The 20,866-nt window shown below is 46.1% G+C and overlaps 3 protein-coding genes across 7 annotated transcripts in view; 2 read left to right on the top strand and 1 right to left on the bottom strand.

The window, feature by feature from the left end:
* Window positions 1–7,929, top strand: part of AK8 (adenylate kinase 8) — a 66,148-nt gene extending 58,219 nt beyond the window's left edge. For 4 of the 5 annotated variants that reach the window (XM_058038204.1, XM_058038205.1, XM_058038202.1 and 1 more), the window contains 2 exons: window positions 5,175–5,255; window positions 7,343–7,929. In XM_058038204.1, coding sequence (XP_057894187.1) covers window positions 5,175–5,255; window positions 7,343–7,580 — 319 coding nt within the window. In that variant the 3' untranslated portion in view covers window positions 7,581–7,929. The remainder of the gene's footprint in view (window positions 1–5,174; window positions 5,256–7,342) is intronic. The other variant, XM_058038203.1, reaches the window with a different exon arrangement.
* Window positions 7,930–11,986: 4,057 nt separating this feature from the next.
* On the bottom strand, window positions 11,987–20,531 carry GTF3C4 (general transcription factor IIIC subunit 4). The gene is made up of 5 exons (XM_058037921.1): window positions 20,286–20,531; window positions 16,803–18,623; window positions 15,699–15,829; window positions 14,774–14,862; window positions 11,987–14,107 (listed from the first exon to the last, which is right to left on the bottom strand). The coding sequence occupies exons 1-5, from the start codon at window positions 20,337–20,339 to the stop codon at window positions 14,043–14,045; spliced, it is 2,160 nt and encodes a 719-aa protein (XP_057893904.1). The 5' UTR covers window positions 20,340–20,531; the 3' UTR covers window positions 11,987–14,042.
* On the top strand, window positions 20,338–20,865 carry LOC131092041 (testis-specific gene A8 protein-like). Its single transcript, XM_058038512.1, has 2 exons — window positions 20,338–20,414; window positions 20,466–20,865. Exons 1-2 carry the CDS (start codon window positions 20,338–20,340, stop codon window positions 20,863–20,865), a joined length of 477 nt encoding a protein of 158 aa, XP_057894495.1.
* The last annotated feature ends 1 nt before the right edge of the window (window position 20,866 follows it).

The following is a 20,866-nucleotide window of genomic DNA, read 5'->3' as shown; positions in this document are numbered from 1 at the left end:
TTAAACAAGAATTGGCCAGCAGGGGCCTCTTTTTTTTTGCAGAGTGCAGAGCATGAAGAATGGGAATATGGCAGCTGGTACCTGCCTGAGACAGAGAAGATATATAGGAGTCAAGAAAATAAGGGAAAGATTAATAACTTACTATTTTTAAAGTTGCAGCTTCAACTTGAAAGTTTAAAAGCTGCATTAAAAATGGTTAGTGGTGTATTTTTGTTTTAATTCAAGCATCCTAACTTTGTTGCAGAGCTTGACCTGGCCCTGGTATAGCCACAAGCAAGTCAGTGGTCTCTGTTTTTAAAAGCCAGGTAGGGATCAGGATCCTGTCTCAGATATCCTGTGTTGTCTTTACATCCTTAAATGAAAACAAGGTATGGATTTGATTTCATGGTATGATCTGATTTCACAGACAATAAACAGGGCTTGGCTTTGGGCTCCACTCCCCCAGTGTCACCATGGGAAATGCCAAGGATGAGAATGTGACCCAAGTAAATGGCTCAGGTCTAGAACAGCCAACATCTGGCCCCATCTAGGTCAGCCTCGGGCAGCAGCTGTGCCTGAATGCCAGGACTGGCTGCCAGGCAGAGCTGCAGCTCCCTGGAGGTGTGCAGGCAGCTGGCAGGGCAGTGGTGCCACCCTGGAGAGGGACTGTCCTGAGCAGGAGCATCCCTCATTCCCTAGCACAGGACTCCAGGATTCAGGCACACCTGCTTCTCTTACAACAATGCTCAAAGTGTTTCCCTTCCAGGTGTTGGTTATGTCCAGAAAACTGGAAAACCACCACCAAATGAATTCTTGTGAGGACAGCACTGAGCACTGCCAGTTGTTAATAACTTGGATTAAGTGGGTTGGTTGCCATCTGGAACAAAAGCAGCTCAGGATTAGCTGAATGCTGCTGTGTAGGTCACAAATCCTTCACTTATGGCGTGGTTGGGACACATTTTTCCAAAAATCCTGTCTCAAATTCTGAGGTGAAATAACAGCCCTGCCAGCCCTGCCCTTCCCTCTCCTCCCCCCTTTGCCAGGGGAAGCATCAGGATGCCCTGGTGACCTCCAGGCTCTGAGATGCCACTGTCTGAGTAGCCAGGAGTGGCTGGAATACTCTTCTGGAATGCCAGATGGCTGCTAGGAAAGCAGAGCTTCATTCCAGCTGCTAGGGCTGGAATACATTTCATCACCATCCAAAGGCAGCAAGTTCTCATTTGACTGGGTACACAGTGAAGGTGTCATCATCATTATTAATTTGTTGGAATTTAATCTCTCTAATGTATCTGGAAGCTGCACTAGATTAGATAAATGATGTCAAGCACAGTGAGGAAGAGGCAGGATTCTGACACACGGAGTTTTTTGTGCCTTTTAACATTTGTGTTCACAGTTTTATCATCTATAAAAGCTGACAGGACTGGACCTTTTCCCACATATCCCTCTCCTGGGAGATGGAACAAAGGAGAGAGGACAGAGCTGTGCTCAGGAATCTCTGGTTTCACTCAATGAACCAGGGGGGACATTTACCCTCAGAGGCTGCACCAAAGTTTCCCCCACAGCCTCCAGATGGGTACCAGCGATTTTTGGCTGCCCACAGGTGGGTTCTGACCCTGTGGCAGTGGAGAGAGGATCCCTGGTGTCCCTGTGGCCAGCCCTGCCCTCCCCTGGGTGCTGAGTGACACCACTCCCCTGCTGCACTGTGCTGGATGCTCATCCAGCAGGGGAATGTCGTGTCCTTTGATATCAGGCTGTGTTTCCTCTCCTCCCTGTCTACCAGTCCTGATGACATCTGTTTCATATTTCCCCCTTGATAGGAGCTGTGACATTACAACGTACAAAGCCTGGCTGATTCCTAGAGTGAGCTTTACAGGGGATGCATTTATGTGAGGAAACCACGCCTGCTGTGTGGAAGGGGCCCGGCTCTGCTTGGAGAGGAACCCAGCCCCAAAACAATTGTGGAAGGGGCCAAGCTCTGCTTGGAGAGGAACCCAGTACTTGCAGGGAGTTGTTCCAGTTGCTGCTGGATCAAGGTCACAGGTGCAGCCCTGTGTGTTACGAGGATTTCCAAGAGAAATCCATCAAATGTGTTACCTGGGCAGTTGGAGGGCCAGGTTTGTTATGTGAGCAGAGTCACAGGAGCCTGAGCAAGGGACAGAGGGCAAATGTTGCTCCCAAGCACCTTGAGGAGCTGCAGGAGATGGATCAGATAGCCAAGGGTAACACTTCCCAGCCTGCATCCATGGAAATAGGCTTTACTCCTGTGAGTAAACCTCCTGGGGCTGCCTAATAGACTGTGTGGGGTATGTGTCTCCTTCCAAATGGTAATAAAGCTTTCTAATTGGAAGTATTTTAAGTCTAGACTGTAGTTCTGTCAGTGCTTTTCCCCTTCATCTTTTTTTTTTCTCTTGCTTCTGAAGGATTTTAAACTGACAGCCCTGGGGAATGTTGTTTTCTGTTATCAGTGGGAGATGTGTGGAGTGGCAGGGTGAGGATCCCACCTTGCACTGGAAGGACCCTTAGACTGGGAGTTTGTGCTGCTGCACAGTGAATTCTGTGTGTGGGAAAGGAAATGCACATTAGCAGGGATGTGGGAAAGGAAATGCACATTAGCAGGGATGTCTGCAGCCTCCCACATCTCCCCCACTCTCCTCTTTAATGGTGACACCAGGCTGGATAATAAGCAGCATCTTGTTTGGAAAAGAAGGGAGCCTCAGACAAGGCTTTCAGAGTTCATTTTGTTGGCAGCTTTTTAAGTGGAGTTTTTTAGGCTCTCGTGTTTCAAATCCCATAATACTTTTTGTGTTCCTAACTATGAATTACGACAAGCTTTCTTGATATGCCAGGTTCTAATCCTTCAGTGGGTTTGTTTAGCTCAGGATATAATAGGAAGCTCTATCAATTATCATGACTGTATAAATGTTGTTCCTCTCTACTAGAATATTCATCTTGAGACACATCATCAGATGTTACCTGTTGTGACAATCACGTTTTTGTGCCATTGTTGGGCAACAGAAACAAAGAAAAACAAAATGTTAAGAGTGTAAGGGATAAAAGAGTGTTGAAACTGTTGTTCTTTTCCTGTCTTTGGAATCTCCAAGATCTTGAATGTTTTATTCCTGGCTGTTATTTTGTTACCACAGTGTGAATAGAAGTCATTATCTGTAAACATTTGAAAAGAGAGATGATTTTCATAACTTTAAATCCTACAAAGGATTCTAGTAATCTGCTATGTGCATGCCAAGGTAAAGCTCAGCCTTTCATCTGGTCTGATCCCACCCAGTCAGTGTAAAATGTTCCTTTGGTGAATGTCTAAACCACGCAGTATCTCCTGTGAGAAGCAGACAAAAATGAAAACAGGAAGCCTGGCCTTGAAGGCAGCAGCGGGAGAAGGTGTGTTGTAAAGAAAGATGTATTTACAGCCTTCAGCTTGTGCTTCACTGGGAAAAATTCTATTCATAGGTTCAAAGGGAGCCTTATTTTTTATTTTGTTCTGAGCTAATTGTTAAATGTGATTTTGTGCAGATCTGCTCCAGTCTCCACTGGCTGGGGGACAGGGAATTCATGTCTGCTCATTCTCAGCTGTTTGTCCAGAACTTTCTGCTGAGGAGCTTTGAGCACAAATATAAAATTAGCAGGAGCACTATAATGATCCAAACAGACAAGGAATCAATGTGGGATGGGCACAGCAGTTTATATCAACAGTGAGATGTGTCTGGGTGCATGTGGGGCTTGTTGTTTTCTGGTTCTGCGTTCTTCATCCATGTCATTTGTGTCATCTCTGAAATGGGTTGCCAAGTCCTGCTCCATCCCCCAGTGATGAAAAGCTGTTCCTGGTGTGGGACCCACTCAGTGGCACCGTGGGGCTGAGCAGCTCTCCCTCACCCAGGCTCAATGGCAACTGCAGATTCTGATCTCCAAACGAAGCATTCAGCATTAATATTTCCTTTCAGCAGTGTCACCAGCAATGCCCAGCCGTGCTGAGCTGCTCCCCGTGCCCTGGCAGTGCTGATGGAGGGGACAGGAATTGTCAGCAGCACCAGCGGGGTTGAGTTGTGTCCCAGCACTGATCCTGCTCTGAGGGATGGGAGAGCAGAGGATTCACTCTGGGGGAGACAAGGGCAAAAGGAGTGGAAGTGGACTGAAACAGCCAGAGGAAAATCCCTCTCATGGGCACTGGAGAAATGCATAATTCTGGCAGGGAAGCTCCTTCTCTGTCCTTGACACAAACAACAAAGGTTTTTATTTGCCTTTGGGGTCATTGTGATTCTGTGTGCTGGGTGGGTTGGGAAGTGCTGGGGTGGTGAGCAGGGACAGACTGGGAGAGGCTCCAGCTGCAATTCCCCAGCCTGAGCTGTCAGAGCACCCAGCACACACAGCCCTGGGCCAGAGCTCCTGCCTTGCTGGGCCTGCAGACCCAGCACAAGAGGAGAGGCTGTGCAGGAATCCTGTGACTCTGCAGCTTTGGGGGGACCCTCACTGCCACTCTGCCTTTGGTGAGGATTAACTCCCACTCTGAAGGTCACGAGTGTCACTATGGTATTTTCTGAAAAAGAATTTGCCAGGATTTTTCTCCTGAAAAGCTGAGAGGCCTCAGAAACGAAATGTCAACAATAATTACAATATTATAACAATGATTATCTCCTGCTGTGGAATGCAACAGGTGCATCTGTGATTGGCCCATGTTGGTTGTTTCTAATTAATGGCCAATCACATTCAGCTGGTTTGGACTCTCTGAGAGTCACAAGCTTTTGTTATTAATTCCTTTTTATTCCTTGCTAGCCTTCTGATGAAATTCTTTCTTCTATTATTTTAGTAGAGTTTTAATATATCAATGTAATGTAATGTAATGTGATATAATATAATGTAATGTAATGTGATATAATGTAATGTAATGTGATATAATATAATGTAATGTGATGTAATATAATGTAATATAATATAATATAATATAATATAATATAATATAATATAATATAATATAATATAATATAATATAATATAATATAATATAATATAATATAATATAATATAATATAATATAATATAATACAATACAATATAATATAATATCAGCCTTCTGAAACATGGAGTCAAGATTCTCATCTCTTCCCTCCTCCTGGGACCCCTGTGAACACCACCACACCCCAGTGCTGTTCTCAGGGTGTTAATTGATTTAATTGTGTTCTCCACAGGGTGTTCTTCTTTAATCTGCCCTACGAGTCCATCATGGAGCGCCTGTCCCAGCGGAGAACTGATCCTGTCACTGGGGAGAGGTGAGCACTCCTGCCTCATGTCAAACGTTTTCCTCACTGCCAGGGAGATGAAAGCACCAAAAAGGCTCCTTAGCAATCTAAGGAGCTCAGGAATGCTCTACTCCTGCTCAGGGATTCCTTAAAAGAAGAGTTAAAACTTTCATAGCTCCTGAAGCACCAGCCCACCTTCCTGCTGCTCCTCAGAGCAGGGGTTTTAAATCCTGGTGCCTGAAATCTACAGCAGCAAATTGCTCAGGTCTGACATTTTAATGTAACTCGATTGGTTGGGAAAATAATGCTGAGGGAAGATGTCTGAGACCTAGTCTAAATGCAGATGGTTTTCAGACATTCCCATGGGAATTCTGAAGGCTTCCCAGCTGGGGAAAATGGAAAATTTGCTGCATTTTGCTTCCCCAGGCTCCTGTGATGGTCCTGTGTGCTGGGAGGAATTGATGTGTTCCCTGCTCAGTAAAACAAACTTGTTTGAGTCACTGTAAGGTTGGTTCCTCTCACTGGTGTCATATCCCCTTGTCTCACCAATGACCTTTCCTGCTTTCTCCACCCTTCATGTCCAGGGAACAAATCACAAATCAATTCACCTTCCCAAATACCTGCTGGAGTTGCCATGTGTTCACAACTTGCGGCCTGGATTTATGATTCCCCACACATACATTTTAAACCCTTATTTTGCTTTTCCAAAGGCCGAGAGCATCCTGTTGCATCAAAGACAAATCCTGAACCCTCCAAGATTAAGGCCACAAGGAGTGGATTTGTCCCAAAGTGCTGGATGATTATTCAGACATCTCACTCGAGGTGCAGCATTAACTTGTGACAGCAGCAGTGATTTGCTGTAACTGCTCTCTTTGCTTTGGTAATGAGCAATGTGGTTGTTCAGCAGAAAGGAGCAGGCTGAAGCAAATCATTCCCACATCTTTGCATTTCTCATCATTAGGATTAGGCTGTTTGGGATCTGCTCCACTTCACACGCTTCCCTCTCCCTCACTCTGGGGTTTATTCCTCACAAATTCTCCGTGAATTGAATTCTTTTAGGTGCTGGGTCTGATCCTTGGCATGTGTAAATCCTGCCCCTCTGGCTGCAGGGCAGGGGGTGGCCTTCAGCTGTGCCCTGAATTATTCCCCTGTGGAAGAATTCTGTGTCCACATCGTTGGGTGCAGCTCTGCAGAGACACAGGCTCTGCTCTCTCCTTGGTTCTGCAAAAATTATCAGGAAAATGATCCCAAAATTATCAGGAATATATCCCAAAATATCCCAAATTTCAGGAAATTCGTCTGTACAGGAAGAGGGAAAAGCTGGTTTTGTGTTAGGGCAGAGGAGACACTTACTCAGAGTTAGGATTACCAATTCTAACAGGGAATTTAAACATTTGATTGCAAAGGAACTTTCAGAGATTGTTGGGAGCCTTTGGCAATGCAGGAACATCATCAGAATTCCTTTGGTGTCAGCTGAGCTGGGCTGTGGCACTGCTACAGGACTGAGGATGAAAATCCTTTTTTCAGCTGAAGTAACTGAGGGAAAGCACAACTCTGATTGAGGCAAGCCAAATTCTGGCATTTGGAAATCAAAAATAACCAAAACCTATCTCAGGTGAATTAACCTCTTTTTACCTTCTGCTACTATATGAAGATGTTAGCAATTAACATAAAGATGTTAGAATTAAATGCCTGAGAGCCTTAAATGCAGTTTAAGTGACAGGTCCCAGCAATGCTGGACACAGGGCTGTGTTTATGTTTAAGGTTAGGGTTTTTAGATGCTTTTTTAAAGACAGGAATCAAAGATTACAAGTAAAAGATCTGGAAATGCTTTTGAACCTGGAGCACTGGGTAATGTGATAGAAATTTCTCCCTGTGTGCAGCAGATGAACCCTACAGTGTCACCTCCAGAGAAACCCCTGGCCTTTGAGGATCCAGGGTTGTTGAGGGCAGCAAAGACAGATTACCTGCTCTGAAATTTCCAATATTTGTTTTAAAACCCCTCCTGGAGCAGAAGGAGGCCAGGGGACTGTGGCAGGTGAGAGCATGGAGTTCCTGCAGAGGTGCTGCTGTGTCCTCAGCTGAGCTGAAGCTGTGACGTTTCCTCTCCTCTGCAGGTACCACACCACGTTCAGACCAGCTCCCACCCCAGAGATCCAGGCCAGGCTCAGGCAGAACCCCAAGGATGAGGAAGAGAACATTGAGAAGCGCCTGAACATCTACTACAGCAATGTCAAGGCCCTGGAGGATTTTTACCAAGATGCCTTTTATGTCAATGCTGACCAAGACCCTTATGTTATCTTTGAGTTCATAGAAAGCTGTATCATTAAGCCCCTTCCATGTAAAATACCTTAGAAGTTTAAAATTTAAAGGGGTGGTTTTTGGAAGAGTTGATTTTAAATTTTTCCCTGTAATATTTGCAGTCTGGTTGCTGAAGTAGCAGGTTATCAGCAGGGAGGGGGAATTCAGCCAAGCTGTGCTAAACCTGAAGCTCACCAAGGCTGAGTGAAGTACAGAGGGTAAGAAATTGGGCTTTAGAAGAAAGTTTTTTTTGGTTTTTGTTTCATGATGCAATATATGAAACACTGTGGCTGAGGAAGTCGTGTGTTTAATTCAAATATTTTTTCTGTTTCTGAATAGTAGTTTTGTCTTCACTATGTAAGACCCATGAAGCCAGTTTGGAGTATTAAAGCTGTTAGATGTGTTTGTGTCTTAATTCTCCACCAAAACCACCCAGGCACTCCCTGCCTCCCTCTATCCCTGCAAGCAAACCCTAAAGCAAAGAGAAAAACAAAACTCTCAGCTCTGCAGTGAGCTGTGGTTGGGGCTGAGGTTTTAACTCCCCTGTTAATTCAGATTGTTTAAAAAGTGCTGACAAACCCTCTGCAGATCCCCATTCTGCTGGACAGGATACCCAGAGCCATGGAAAGCTGATTGCAGCTCCATCACTTGCAGAACCCAATCAAGGACATAACGAGCTGCAGGAGAAGGTGGGTCCCTAAATTCTCTTTGCCTGAGCTGTGCTTGGGCACATTGGTGTCCAGGATTTCTTTTTCTTTTTCTTCTCTGGCTGGGTATGGCAGCAGTGAAAACTTTTTACCTGGAAAATCTCTGCTGAAAGCCTGCTGGCTGTCTCAGATTCTGGCTGGGAAAAGTCACATCCTGAATGCCTGTAAGGAAGGAAAATGATCTGTGCTGTGGTAGAGACCTGGGTTGGATGCCTCTGCAATGTCTCCCTCTGTTTCTCCCCTCTGTGAGTGTGAATTCTCCCTGCCAGGGCATGGAGAGGAGCTTCAGGTTCCTCCTGGAATCCTCAGGGAAGGTGCAGGCAGAGAGAACAGGCTTTTGGGTTTTGGTGACTCCTCTGCTCCTGTTGCTGTCAGTAGATGTCTGGGTCTTTGTTCTTGTCTTTGGCTGTGTGTGTCTAAATCTATATGGAGAAATGAAAAATGTCCAGGCCAAATTTCCTTCTTGCTCCTGTAGGGTAACTTCAGGTGGAAAGAACCTGTTTGTCCAGGTGGCAGTGGGGATATTGTGCTATTTTGTGAGAATTTAGTCAGATTTTTTTATGCTTTTGGGAGGGGAGGGGTGTTGATGGATGGGAATTGGACTTTCCAGCCTTGAGGGCAGCTCTTAAAGTCTCAGAATAAATATCTTTGACACCCAAGAAAGCCAAATCCAAGCAACCTGAGTCCTGGTGCCTCTTGAGCAGAGAACTTGCAGCCTGTAGCACCAGGCTGAAGCAGAGGCTGCTCCCAGGCACAGGGGCCAGCCAGAACCCCTGTGTTCAGTGGGCAAGGACATCTTTAACAGCCCTACCTGTTACAAATGTGCTGGCTGGTGACTGCTTGGGCAGCTGGCTTTTCTGCCATTGCTATGAAGATGTGCTGCAGCATTCATGCATAATTGGGAGCCCTTCTATTAATAATACATGGGAAGCTCATCTTGCTAATATCACCTTCATCTGAGCGTTCCTACTAAATATTGTGATAGATGAAATGGGTAGAGAGTGTATTTAAATACTGTTTGTACTGCAGCTAGGGTACAAAAGGGACAGTGCATCTTTAATTAGACAGGTACATCTGCTTAATTAATTTAGCTGTAAAGCCCTTTTTCCTCTTCATTCTTTCATCTATATGCGGATGCTATATTAGTTCTGCTCGGCTGGTTCCATAGAAACTGAGCAAAAGGGCTCAGACTCATTGAGATGCACTTGGCATGTCTGGCTAGGAGTCTCAGGTCAGTGGTCAACCCCCAAGGGTTTGCAGCAGGCCTGAAGTGCAGAACGTCAGGGTTAGCAGAACATGCTAATACTCATGTAGAACTCTCCCTCAGAAACAACTAAAACAATTGACATTCATTTAATTACTGTAAACGAAACAGCCCCTGCATGACTTTGCATAGTAAAGCCTGTTAATACCAAAAAGGTTCAGTGGGTGGAAGGAGGAATTAGGCTTTTATAATTGGAATGCAACACTTGAAAAGCAATTTGGTAACTAGGCGTGATTTTATTAGCATCTTATTCTGGCAAAACAAATGTTGAGCAATGAGAAAAACAAGGTGAAGAGGAGGTGGTAGGAGCACAGCAGGGATCAGACTTTAGTGATTGCACAGCTTTGCCCAGGTCTGGAATGGACATCTTCCATCACCCTGCTTCCCAGAGACACTTTGTGGAGAGGGAGCCTGGAGCTTGTGCTGTAAGTTTTAATAAGTTTTGCTGTTAATTATGTGGTTTAGCAATAAGGTTGGTTTGTCCAGCTGTTCCACAAAGTTTGGTGCCCACCAGCTCTGGACAGCAGATCCTTCAGTGGTGAAGGGCACTTGAACACCCCCAGGGAGGAGATCCCTCCTCCAGCAGCACCTCTGCAGGGACCCTGTAGCTCTGCAAGGATTTCCCTGCTCTCACCTTTCCCTGTGAGGCTCGGGTGCTGCTCAGAGAATGGAGTTAACCCCAACCTGCTCTGTGTCAGGGCTCTGAGGGGCAGGGATGGCTCATCCTCCTCCTCCTCTCTCCCAAGGAACATTTATTGTCTTTATGTATGCACTGACAGCCACACTATCTCCTCTCTAGAAATACTCAATAGGATTAAGAGGATGAGGGAACACCAAAGGAAAGGGTGATGGATGATGAAGTCCCAGAGCCATAAATGAACTGAGGTAAAAGGCAGCAATGAGGTCCCTCAGCACCAATCCCAGAGAGGGGGTGTAATTTGGAGACAGGACTGAGTCCTTGTAACCCCAAACTCCCTCCTAAATTCCAAGAATTAGCACCTAGCACCAAGGCACTGTACAGTCCAGAGCTGTTCCACTTATCCATCCAACTTGGATTAGCCAAGGGGATGATTTCTTCATCCCAGTGGTGAGGGATTAACTCCCAGTGTGATACCAGCGTGAGCAGCAAATCTTAAATGCTGTCAGAAGCTCCTCAGCAAGGAAATTACACCTTAGCTCTGGACAAACAGGATCTTTGCCTGTTAATTCTCAGCTGCAAGTATCGTAATTTTTTTTTTTTAAAAAAAAAGATCATCAGGAACCCTCAGTCTCTGTTGGAATGCTGCTCTCCCTCTGCAGATGAGAGTCTTTGAACAGCCAGAGTGTCCAGCACCAAATGGTGAAGCAGTTGACATCTTCCAAGTATTCACTTGTTTGAAGTATCCTGCAAAACTTGGGCAAAAACTTATGGAGATGAACTCCAGTTCTGTGGGATTTGTTCTTTGAACAGTTCAGTTGGTGTCTCAAAACAGACTGGGCCTTGAAGAAATGTGTTGTTTTGAGGAGGCAAATCTGATAATGGCCAAATAACACAAGGGTCTGGCAGCAGGTGCTGGTTCCTCGCTCCCCTTATCTGTGAGGTGACAGCAAGGTTTGATCAGGACAAGAGCAGGACCAGCCCCTGAGTGCCCACAACTGCCCCTCACAAATCTGAGGCATAAAAAGATTCCTGGAGCAGCCTCAGTGCTTTGCTGGGCAGCCAAACCCACTCAGGTCAGCAGCAGGGGTTAAATGTTACTGAGTGAGGTGGGCTCTGCTATTCTGGCTAAAAATGCACTCAGGGACAAGTGCTGGTTTACACAGAAATGAAATCCCAATTCCTCTGTACCTGTTGTGAACAGGTCAGGGTGAAGAGTGAAAGCTTTTTGCTAAAGGATCTCCACTGGCAGGCAAAGACAACATTGTTTGCTTTAAAATTCCATTTTCCCAGAAGTCTGAAACCAGGTTAAATAAACTGGCAATGGCAGACAAGAGTATCCAGTGCCTTGAAAGACAGGGAAAATGAACATTAATGCTGCAATGTTAATGTGAGGTGTGCTAGAGCTTCTCCATGGCAAAGCATTAAAACAGTCCAGGGAAATTCAAGAAATGATCAGCAAGAACCAATCTAATCTGTTATCATGTGAACCTTTGGGTCAGCCAGACTTAAACATTTCAGTAGCTCAGGATATTTTTATGGTGGCTAAGCCATGGCCAAAGAAATGTTCTTTGACTTTTTCTGGAAGCACTGGGCCAGGGTTCTGCAGGGCTCCCTCCCCTCATCCACAGGCAGGAGAATTTCTGAACTGGAACATTTACTGATGAGCTGTCACAGCTGCCAGGGCAAGGACCTGCAGCTTCCATTTAAAAAACCTCAACCACCACGAATAAACCCCAATCCTACTCAGCTCAAATGAAAATTGATGTTCTGTTCCCCCAGGCCCCACCAGCACTGGGAAATTCTGTCCCAGGTACCAGAGCTGGCCCCAAACTTACACACATTAGGTATCAAGGTTACTCCTTGTTTTACTGGATACCAACATGAGCTACATTTCCCTTCTCTGCAGACACACTGAAGTAATTTCAATTTTCAATGCACAGCAATAAAAAACTAAATGTTTCTTTAATACAATTATGGTATCACTTCCAAGGATATTTACAAACAAGGCTAATTATTTTACAGATGAATGTGCTTCTGCTGTTTCTAGGCTACTACAGTAATGTTCTTCTCAGTCAATGCATGATCATGCTTAATGCATGAGACACTGAGCAGAAGGACAGCTGACTTTACTGTTTGCTGAAAAAAAAAAATTGCTCCTATTAAACTTGAAGGAACATGAACAAAATATGCATAGTCATTGAATGGAGGAAACAAGCACCAATCACACATGCACTGGTGGGACACTGAGAGTGTCAGCACAATTCCATGATTTCTCAAGGGCTGTGGAGCACTTCCCACACAGTGGAAGTGTCAGGAATCACAGACAGGGCGACACCTCTGCCACTGGCACTCTGCAGAATGGAAATACACAAACTCAGGGTTATTTGACAGCATGGATTGAAGTTAACAAGACAAACTGTACCAGGTAACCACACACATCTGGGAGGTATTATTCCTCTAACACTGCATAGGAGGTTGAAAAGGGTTCTGCTCTCTGTAGGAACAGATGGCAAAAAAAGATGTTTTTTTCTGACAGGACAGTTAGAAGGCAAAATAAATTTCTGGACTCAGCCACTTGAGATGGAGAGATTTTACAAGAGCCTGGAGTGACAGGATAAGGGGGAATGGCTTCAGTAGGGTTAGGTGGGATATTAGAAACAAATCCTTCCTTGGGAGTGTGGGCAGGCCCTGGCACAGGTGCCCAGAGCAGCTGTGGCTGCCCCTGGATCCCTGGCAGTGCCCAAGGCCAGGCTGGACAGGGCTGGGAGCAGCCTGGAAGGTGTCCCTGCCCATGGAGGGGTGGAATGAGATGAACTTCATGGTCCCATCCAAACCAAACCAGTCTGGGATACACAAAGAGCTTCACCAGCCTCCTTGGCCCTACCCAGAGCATGTCAGCATGGTGGGGTTGGGTTTGGGGTGTTCTGTTTGTTTGGGGTTTTTTACTGAGCTATTATGAAAAGAAAAACTGTCAGCTGGGAGTGATTATTTGTGTGTCAGATCTGTATGAAACTCAATTCTGTATGAGGGAGACTCTCAATTTAATTGACAGTAGTGTTAATTGGTTTGGTAATTAGTGTTAATGCTTTTGGTAACTGAGTTTGTCTGGAAAAGAGGATTCCTCTTGGTAGAGGGTTGAGTGAAACCAAAGGCAAATACTTTGGCAAGAGCTGGGAAGGAGTTCAGAAAAAGAAAGTGGGGCAAGAGACTTAAGAGCATTGGAAATTTTATATATATATGTATATATATTAGTGTTTAAGCTAATTGCTATTAGTTTAATTATTATTATTATTATTATATTTTAAAATTATCCTTACTGATGCCAGGCAGCCAATATCACCCTCCTGACTGAGACACTGTTACATTTCTGAGGCAGATACTCTTTCAGAGTTTCAGTGAAATTCAAATTCTCTCCTATGGCTGTACCTGGCACCTGCTGCTCGGGGCAAGCCACTGGAACCATGGATTATCTGGAGAGTTCCATGTTCCACAGCAAAGGTGAAAAAGCAAAGGAGAGCACTGCAAGCTGGAGCCTTCTCTACCCACCAAGACCATTCATGAGGCAGCTCTGCTGTTCCCATCCCAGCTTTGGGAACTGACAGGCAGAAAGGACAATTCCCACTCTGCTCAACCCTCAGTTCCTTGTCAGTGTCCAGCTGCTGAGGCTTCCTTGGGTGCATTTCCAAACAGCTTTAAACTGGCTCTTCCAGGTGCATTCCTGTTTCTGGAGCATGGAATGGGCTCTGGATTTCAGGAGTTTGTAGAACCTGTGATGTTTTATGTACAGGGCTATGCACAAGGTGTTCTCCCTCCAGCAGAGTCTGTGTTCCTGTCCCTGTATCCTCCCAGGCTGAAGGGAGCTTATGCAGTAGAGAAAATGCTTTCAGTCTTGACCCAGCTTTTCTCTAGAACACAGGAGAATCACAGAAGGTGCAAGGTCCCTGCAATAACCTCCTGATCCATTCAGGATCTGCAAATAAGAAAACAAGTTGTTTAAAGCTGGAGGTAGAGATGAACAGAGGAATGACACCTGAGATGCACAAACTCAACAGGAATCCTGGACAGTTTCTATATATTGACATGCAAGAGTGACTGAAAATTCAGTGAAATCCAACTCTGTTTCTGCCCTGAAATTTCCAGTAATGCCAGTTTAAATTCCACCTCAGCAGGGAACAAAATTAAGGTGAAACACTCCATGCTTTATCCTTTCATGCTCATAGCTATATAGGAAAAAAATGTAAAGGATCACCATGGCCCAACTGCAATGTTCTCATTTTCTAAACTGAAATTAGATCCCTCTCATAACACAGTCCTTGGTTACTGTTTCTTGATCCCTTTTCCAGAACTGGATGCTGATATATTCAACTTGAATATCAAACTAATTCTAGCATTCCAGCATAGATTATGTGTTTACCCAGATTTCATTCAAATGTGGGATTTATACCTCAATTTCTGCAGTTATTAATTTCCAATTAACACCTCACTAATGCCCACACAACACCAGGACACTGTGAAATGCAGAGCTTCACATGGGAACTGCCTAAAAGAGTAAAGTCAGTGAAACTAATTCAAGCCATTTTGTAGATAAAATTTAAAAGCTCCAATCCTGCCTCTTTTGGCCCCAAGAACATTTTACCTTCTGGGGTTGGGTGCCGTGCAATGCTGTCGTGAAGCAAACACCTCCTGTACACCAAACTCTGGCAGGACTGGTAGGTCAGAAAGCACCTGTGAAAGGACAAGCAGTTTTATCTTTAGGAGAGTAAAGGCAGTAATGAACCACATTAAATATGAAAATTAATAATTTAAAAATTCAGGTAAATTTCCCAAGTGTACCAAATTGCATATGGACATAAAAATGAAAGGTCAAAAATCAATATATCATTGACAAAAAAATTCTAGCATACAGCAGAGGAGTTGAAAAGCAGGGTGTCCTTAAGGCCATGACTATTTACCCAAACTAGCACACAAAACCTGTTAGGCACAGCTTTTCTCGTGACAAACTAGTGACTTGCCACAGCTCCAGGGACAATCTCCATGTACCTCCCACACTGGTACAGGAAGATTTCATTTTCTAAAATTTCAAATTCTAAAATTTCAAATTCTAATATTTCATTTTCTAATATTTCATTTTCTAATATTTCATTTTCTAATATTTCATTTCATTTGTTTGACTTCTCAATGTGCCTGTTCTCAATCATTTCTTGTTAAATTGTTCTTGTTTTCAAATGCTGAAGGAGCTTGAACAAACCCTCCTTCAAGTGATGTTCCAAAGGATGACTTGTCTTCGATTTTCCCTTGCCTGCTTTCTCCCTGACTCCATATTCCCAAAAAAAAAAAAGATGGTCAAAATGGTTTTATTACAAAAACACTGTCCTGCTAAGAGAACCAAATCCAACCTCCAGTGCCTTGACTCTTATGGAAGAGGACAGAAAAAGACTGAAGCATGGCTGAGGTACTTCAAGCCTTTTCACTCCAGTGCTAACAGTGGTTCAGTGAGGATGTTTGAAGGATGTTTGGATTATCCAGAGGGACAAGCTCTGCATGCTCAGCCCATCCATTACCTGAGCCAGATGTGGCCGTTGGAGCACACGGCCTGCTTGCGGTCGGTGAAGGGCAGGATCTCCTTGCACAAGCTGCAGTGCTCAGGGAAGGTCTGCTTGTTCATCTTCTTCAGGATGTGCCCAATCAGCACCTGCAACACACAGGAGGCACTTGGTGACACAGCCCTCACTGTCATTTCAGAGTGACACACAACAAGCTGAATCCCAAATAATCGAAGTGTAAGAAATTCAATGTATTGGTAAGTATTCGTTTATTCTCCTAAAGATTTCTGTCCCACACTAAAGGGATACAGACTTTAAAAATAGTAATTCCTGGCAAATTTCCTTCCCTCATGCCTGTCATAGTGGATGTGCTAAATAAATTCCTGTTCAGAAATTACCTGGGTGCCTTCAGCACTCATCTGGGAGTACAATGTTTATAGCAGAGCATTTATGTGATCAGATTTGTCTGTGACATTTCAATAGATATAAACACATCCCAGGGACCTTTAGAGTGTGACAGCAAACTGAATAGATAAAATACAATTTAGAAGTCGCTTTTCATCACTATAAAAAAGAAACATGATTCTTCTAAGATAAGAAAAGCAACCTCTCAAACTTTCAATTCATAGTGATTGGATGCCAGAACAACCCAGCAGTTGTGCCAGAGCCCTTTCCTAGGGAGCTCCTGATGGCCACACTTGGCTGTGATGCCAGCAGGGAAAACACCACACTAACATCAGAACCACAGCGTGATTGACTAGAGGAAATGCACCTGAAGTTCACTTGTGTAAAGATGATGGAATAAACAACCAGTATTGAAAACAAACATCCCTCAAGCAGTTCGTGTTCTAAACAGACAGCAGCACAATAACCCCAGTCCTGTCCCCTCTTCTCCAAAAACTTTATTCTTTACTGTACCTGATCCAAATTTCAACATCTGTATTTACATTCCCTCCTATTTCCCAGTATCAAGGAAAGACAATTTAAGCTGAATGCTCTACAGAATCTGACTGGCAAGGATGACATGACCACAGCTCTCCTTCCCAGCCCAGCTGTATTTTCAGGAGAGGGGACAAGGAAGTGACGGTGACACAGAATTCCCCGAGCAGAGGTGTCACTTACTCGTGCTGTTCTGTCATCATAGGCATCATCAGACATGAGGAAGTCACAGACTCCCCTGGTGGGAATGCTGGTGTTCTCTGTAATCCATGTGTGCAGGTAAACTTCTCCCAACACCCGTTTCATGTGCTCTCGTGTCAAGTGCATTTCTACAGCCTCAATCTGTGCCTGTATTTCAAGCAGCTTTTCTACCATTGGCTCACGGCCTCCAGAGTCACTTGACTGATGGAGAGAATCCTCTGCAGTGTCATCAATGTCCACACCTTTGCCTGTGTCCCCCAGGCTCTGCTTGCTGGCTTGTTTTGAAGTTCCTTCCTCCTGATCATCTTCAGTGCTGCCCATCCCAGGGGAATCTGATATCAAGATTTTGGCGTCCTCGTGTGAAGGTCTCCACGTGACCTCTGAGGGGGTTTTCTGCATCGACTGGTACAAAATCCTCAAGAGAAACAACTTAAACCTCCAGAAGTAAGTGGAACCACAGCTCTCTATCTTTTTATCCAGTGCTTCCTGTAAGAACTGAGGAATGTGCTTATCCTTCAAGATTTTCCAGCGTACGAGATCCGTCAAGTCCACTTGCCTGAAAAGATTCTGAACAGAAGATTCCAAGAGCTGTGCAGCTGCCTCCTCAAAGGTCTTGAGGGTGACAAACTGAACCTGGTAGTTTTTGTTGACAGGGTGCAGCCCATTGGCCATGCCCTCGGTGGTGATGACCGCCAGGTACGCCCCACAGGGGCTGACAGCAATCCCATGAGTCCTGACACAGCCAAACACCTCTGAGAGCTTTATCAGCTGGTGCTCAAACTTTAAAGCAACGTCTGTGAATATGGGGATGAGCTGCCTGACCTTGCCATCGCTGGAGCAGGTGTACACCGTGCCATTCTGCTTGTCTGCAGTCATGGAGACAATGGGCAAGGAGTGGAGCCCCGTCACGTGGGAGTTGTGCACGTTCAGCCCCGCTTTGGATATCAGCAGCAGGCACCAGAACACGTAAGGGCCTCTGGCAGCCACCACCAGGCTGCAGCTGCATTTCTGGTAGGGGTGGTAGAGAGGGATGCATTTGATGCTGTGCACAGGCAGCTGGTCCATCTCCTGCCACAGCACCACGGGCTGTCTCAGTGTGAAGTAGCCTTTGACCGCCTTGAGGTTGACGGGGATGATCTTCACCGGGCCGTAGGCGCTGCCCACGATCAGCCCGCTCATCTTGCGGTTGTTGTGCTCGTACTCCCACCACGCCAGCACGCTGGGGGAGCTTATTCCCGACTCGATGGTGTTGCAGGAAGTGATGGATTCCTTCCCCAGGAAGGGCAGCTGGAACTGCCACACAGCAATGTTGCCATTCTCAAAGAGCACGGCCAGCAGCACGCTGCCCACATCCCGGCACTCGTTGTTGTGCTTCACCTGCTGGGTGGTGCAGATGCCCGACCACTCCATGCGCACGGGGGCCTGCATGCTGTGTCTCCTCTGGAACTCGGGGAAATCCCCCAGCTGCCCGCAGGGAGCGTCAGCCTTGCACAGTCTGTACCCAGCCTCCAGCAGGCGCTCTCCGTACAGCTCGGTCAGATCCACCAGCTGCACCCACTGCAGCCGGTTGAGGTTGGCGTGGATGCTCAGGCGGTTGTCCATGGTCAGGGCAGCCAGCAGGCAGCGCCCGTTGGCGTCACAGCCCAGGGGGGACCAGCTGGAGTATTTGAAACCCCGCAGCGGCGGCAGCGACTTCCCCTCGGGGTTGAACACCCGGTCCAGCATGAAGGTCTGGCTGACGGTGGGATCCACTGAGCTGGCGAATTTCTCCTTGCACTCGGCCACCTCCTTCTTTGGGCCCACCTAAAACACAACAAAAAGAACCTCTGAGACAATTGTACAGCTGGTTTTCTAAGGAAAACTTTCCTGGAGTTAATTCCATCTTCAAACAGAGCATCCCCAATCACAACTAACACTACACTGGTGTTCCTTGGATTTTTTAAGATTTTTCAAGTTTCTTAATGTTTATATTTTGTACTGATTTTTTTTTCAATCACAACCAACACTACACTGGTGTTCCTTTGATTTTTTAAGATTTTTCAAGTTTCTTAATGTTTATATTTTTGTACTGATTTTTTTTTCAATCACAACCAACACTACACTGGCGTTGCTTTGATTTTTTAAGATTTGTAAAGTTTTTTAATGTTTATGTTTTTTGTAATGAATTCTTTTCAATCAACACTACACTGGTGTTCCTTTGATTTTTTAAGATTTTTAAAGTTTTTTCATATTTATATTTTTGTAATGAAATTTTTTATATATTTTACGTAAATGATTTATTGTTTTCCATTCTTTTATAAAAGAAAAATTGATAAATTTGATATAAGCTTGTTTTCAATTTCAAAAGAAATTTGATATTAGTTTGTTTAGTGTCATTGAAGAGGTGGTACTTTCACCCTCCAATCCACTGTCACTTTTAAAAATCTATAAATGTTGAAGTTGAAAAAACAAAAGTCCCTTTTTTTACCTTAAAAAAAGCAGCAAGTCCATGTCATGTTGTTTCATATCCTATAGTAACACACTGTTAATTGATGTCACTCCTAAAAAATTCAGCTTCATTAATGCCCTGAATTTGCATAGTTTTGACTCTCAGCTACTGAAGTTTTGTCTGCTGAATCAAAGAGCCTTTTTTCATACTTTTGTTCTTTTAAAGATACCCGACATAATATGTAAATACTCAATATCTCAACCCCATTCCATATTCTCAGCATTGTTTGGAAAATCAAATCAGATTCACAACAACAAAAGTATTAATTAATAAGATACTCAACCATATCTGCCATCTTTGTGAAAGTCAGATATTCCCCTGAAGGCCACAGAAATCCCTGCTGCAAAAACCCTTCAGCTTAGGCAGCAAAACAAAGGAAAATTGCTACCTAAATTTGTGTTGAAATAACTGTTCTGGAGCTCAAGTGATTCTCGGGAAAACTGCAGAAGTTCAGAATCCCTGGATATCTCTGGGATGATGCTTTTAAACTGAGAGCCTGCAGCAAGTTCTGGGCAGGGCAGGGCAGGGGCAGCTCCCCAAGAGGCGGATCAGAATCCCAGCATGGGCCAGGCTGGAAGGGACCACAGTGGTTTTCCAGACTCTCTCTGGATTCTGCACAGGAAAGAAGTTCTTGTGTTCAGGTGCAACTTTGTCTATGAGTTTATGCTCGTTTCCCTTGTCCTATTGCCTGGCACCATCGTGAACAACCACAGAACCAATTAAGCAGGAAAAGCCTCTGAGATCACCGAGTCCAGCCTGTTTGTCACCCAGCCCAAGCCCTGAGTGCCACCTCCAGTGGTTCCCCGATTACCTCCACGGCCCGTGGCTCCACCAGCTCCCCGGGCTGCCCACCCCGCAGTCCGACCACTCCTCCTGGGAGCAAACTCCTCCCGATGTCCGCCCTGAACCTCCCCGGCTGCTTTTCCTCGCCACCTCCCCATTGAGACACGGACACATTGCCGAGGCCAGGCACTCACCTTGAGCATGCAGGCGGCGGCGGGCGCGGGCACGGCGGTGCGGTGGATGACCATGTCCTGCCCGCCGCTGTGCACGTCGCTGAGCTGCTCCAGCACGGCGATGCTGCGGGCCGTGCTCACCGACACCCGGTGATCCTCGGACCAGGCCAGCGGTTCCAGCCCGCTGGCGCCGTGCTGCAGCCGCACCGCCGGCTCTCGCCGCACCGCCGTGAGCCGGAACCCGGCGCTCGCTGCCGCGGCCGCCGCCGCTTCCTCCACGACGGCCTCGAGCCCCAGCGGCGGCTCCTCCCGCCCGGCCGCCGCCGCCGCCGCCATGTTACCGCCGCCTCACGGGCCGCGCGCACGCGCCGCCGCCGAAGCCCCCGGCGGGCCCGGCCGGGGCTGCCCCGTCGCTGCCTGCGCGCCCTGCCGCCCCGAGAGCGCGGGTTGCGGGGTGCGGAGAGCCCTCGTGGAGCCCCCGCGGCGCCGCGGGGTGACGGGGAGCCGGGTGGGATCCGGTCTGGGGGGAGGCTCCGCATCCGCCGCCGCGCCGCCCTCACGGGACGAGACGGGCGGGCGGGAGGCGGCCCCGGGGTCTTGAG

The sequence above is a fragment of the Melospiza georgiana genome, chromosome 20, assembly GCF_028018845.1.
Source record: "Melospiza georgiana isolate bMelGeo1 chromosome 20, bMelGeo1.pri, whole genome shotgun sequence".
In the NCBI taxonomy this organism is placed as follows: Eukaryota; Metazoa; Chordata; class Aves; order Passeriformes; family Passerellidae; genus Melospiza; species Melospiza georgiana.
The sequence above is the reverse complement of the archived record's forward strand: the minus strand, read 5'-3'. Positions and strand labels throughout refer to the sequence as shown.

What these genes read in the sequence shown, in the direction of transcription:
- LOC131092041 (XM_058038512.1), top strand. Translation starts at nt 20,338, where the DNA reads ATGTCCTGCCCGCCGCTGTGCACGTCGCTGAGCTGCTCCAGCACGGCG. An exon ending in GCCGTGCTCACCGACACCCG is followed by an intron (nt 20,415 to 20,465) that starts GTGATCCTCGGA and finishes GCCGTGCTGCAG; the next exon opens with CCGCACCGCCGGCTCTCGCC.
- GTF3C4 (XM_058037921.1), bottom strand. Translation starts at nt 20,339, where the DNA reads ATGGTCATCCACCGCACCGCCGTGCCCGCGCCCGCCGCCGCCTGCATG. An exon ending in AACGGCCACATCTGGCTCAG is followed by an intron (nt 14,863 to 15,698) that starts GTAATGGATGGG and finishes GTCCTTTCACAG; the next exon opens with GTGCTTTCTGACCTACCAGT. An exon ending in ACGGCACCCAACCCCAGAAG is followed by an intron (nt 14,108 to 14,773) that starts GTAAAATGTTCT and finishes TCTTATTTGCAG; the next exon opens with ATCCTGAATGGATCAGGAGG.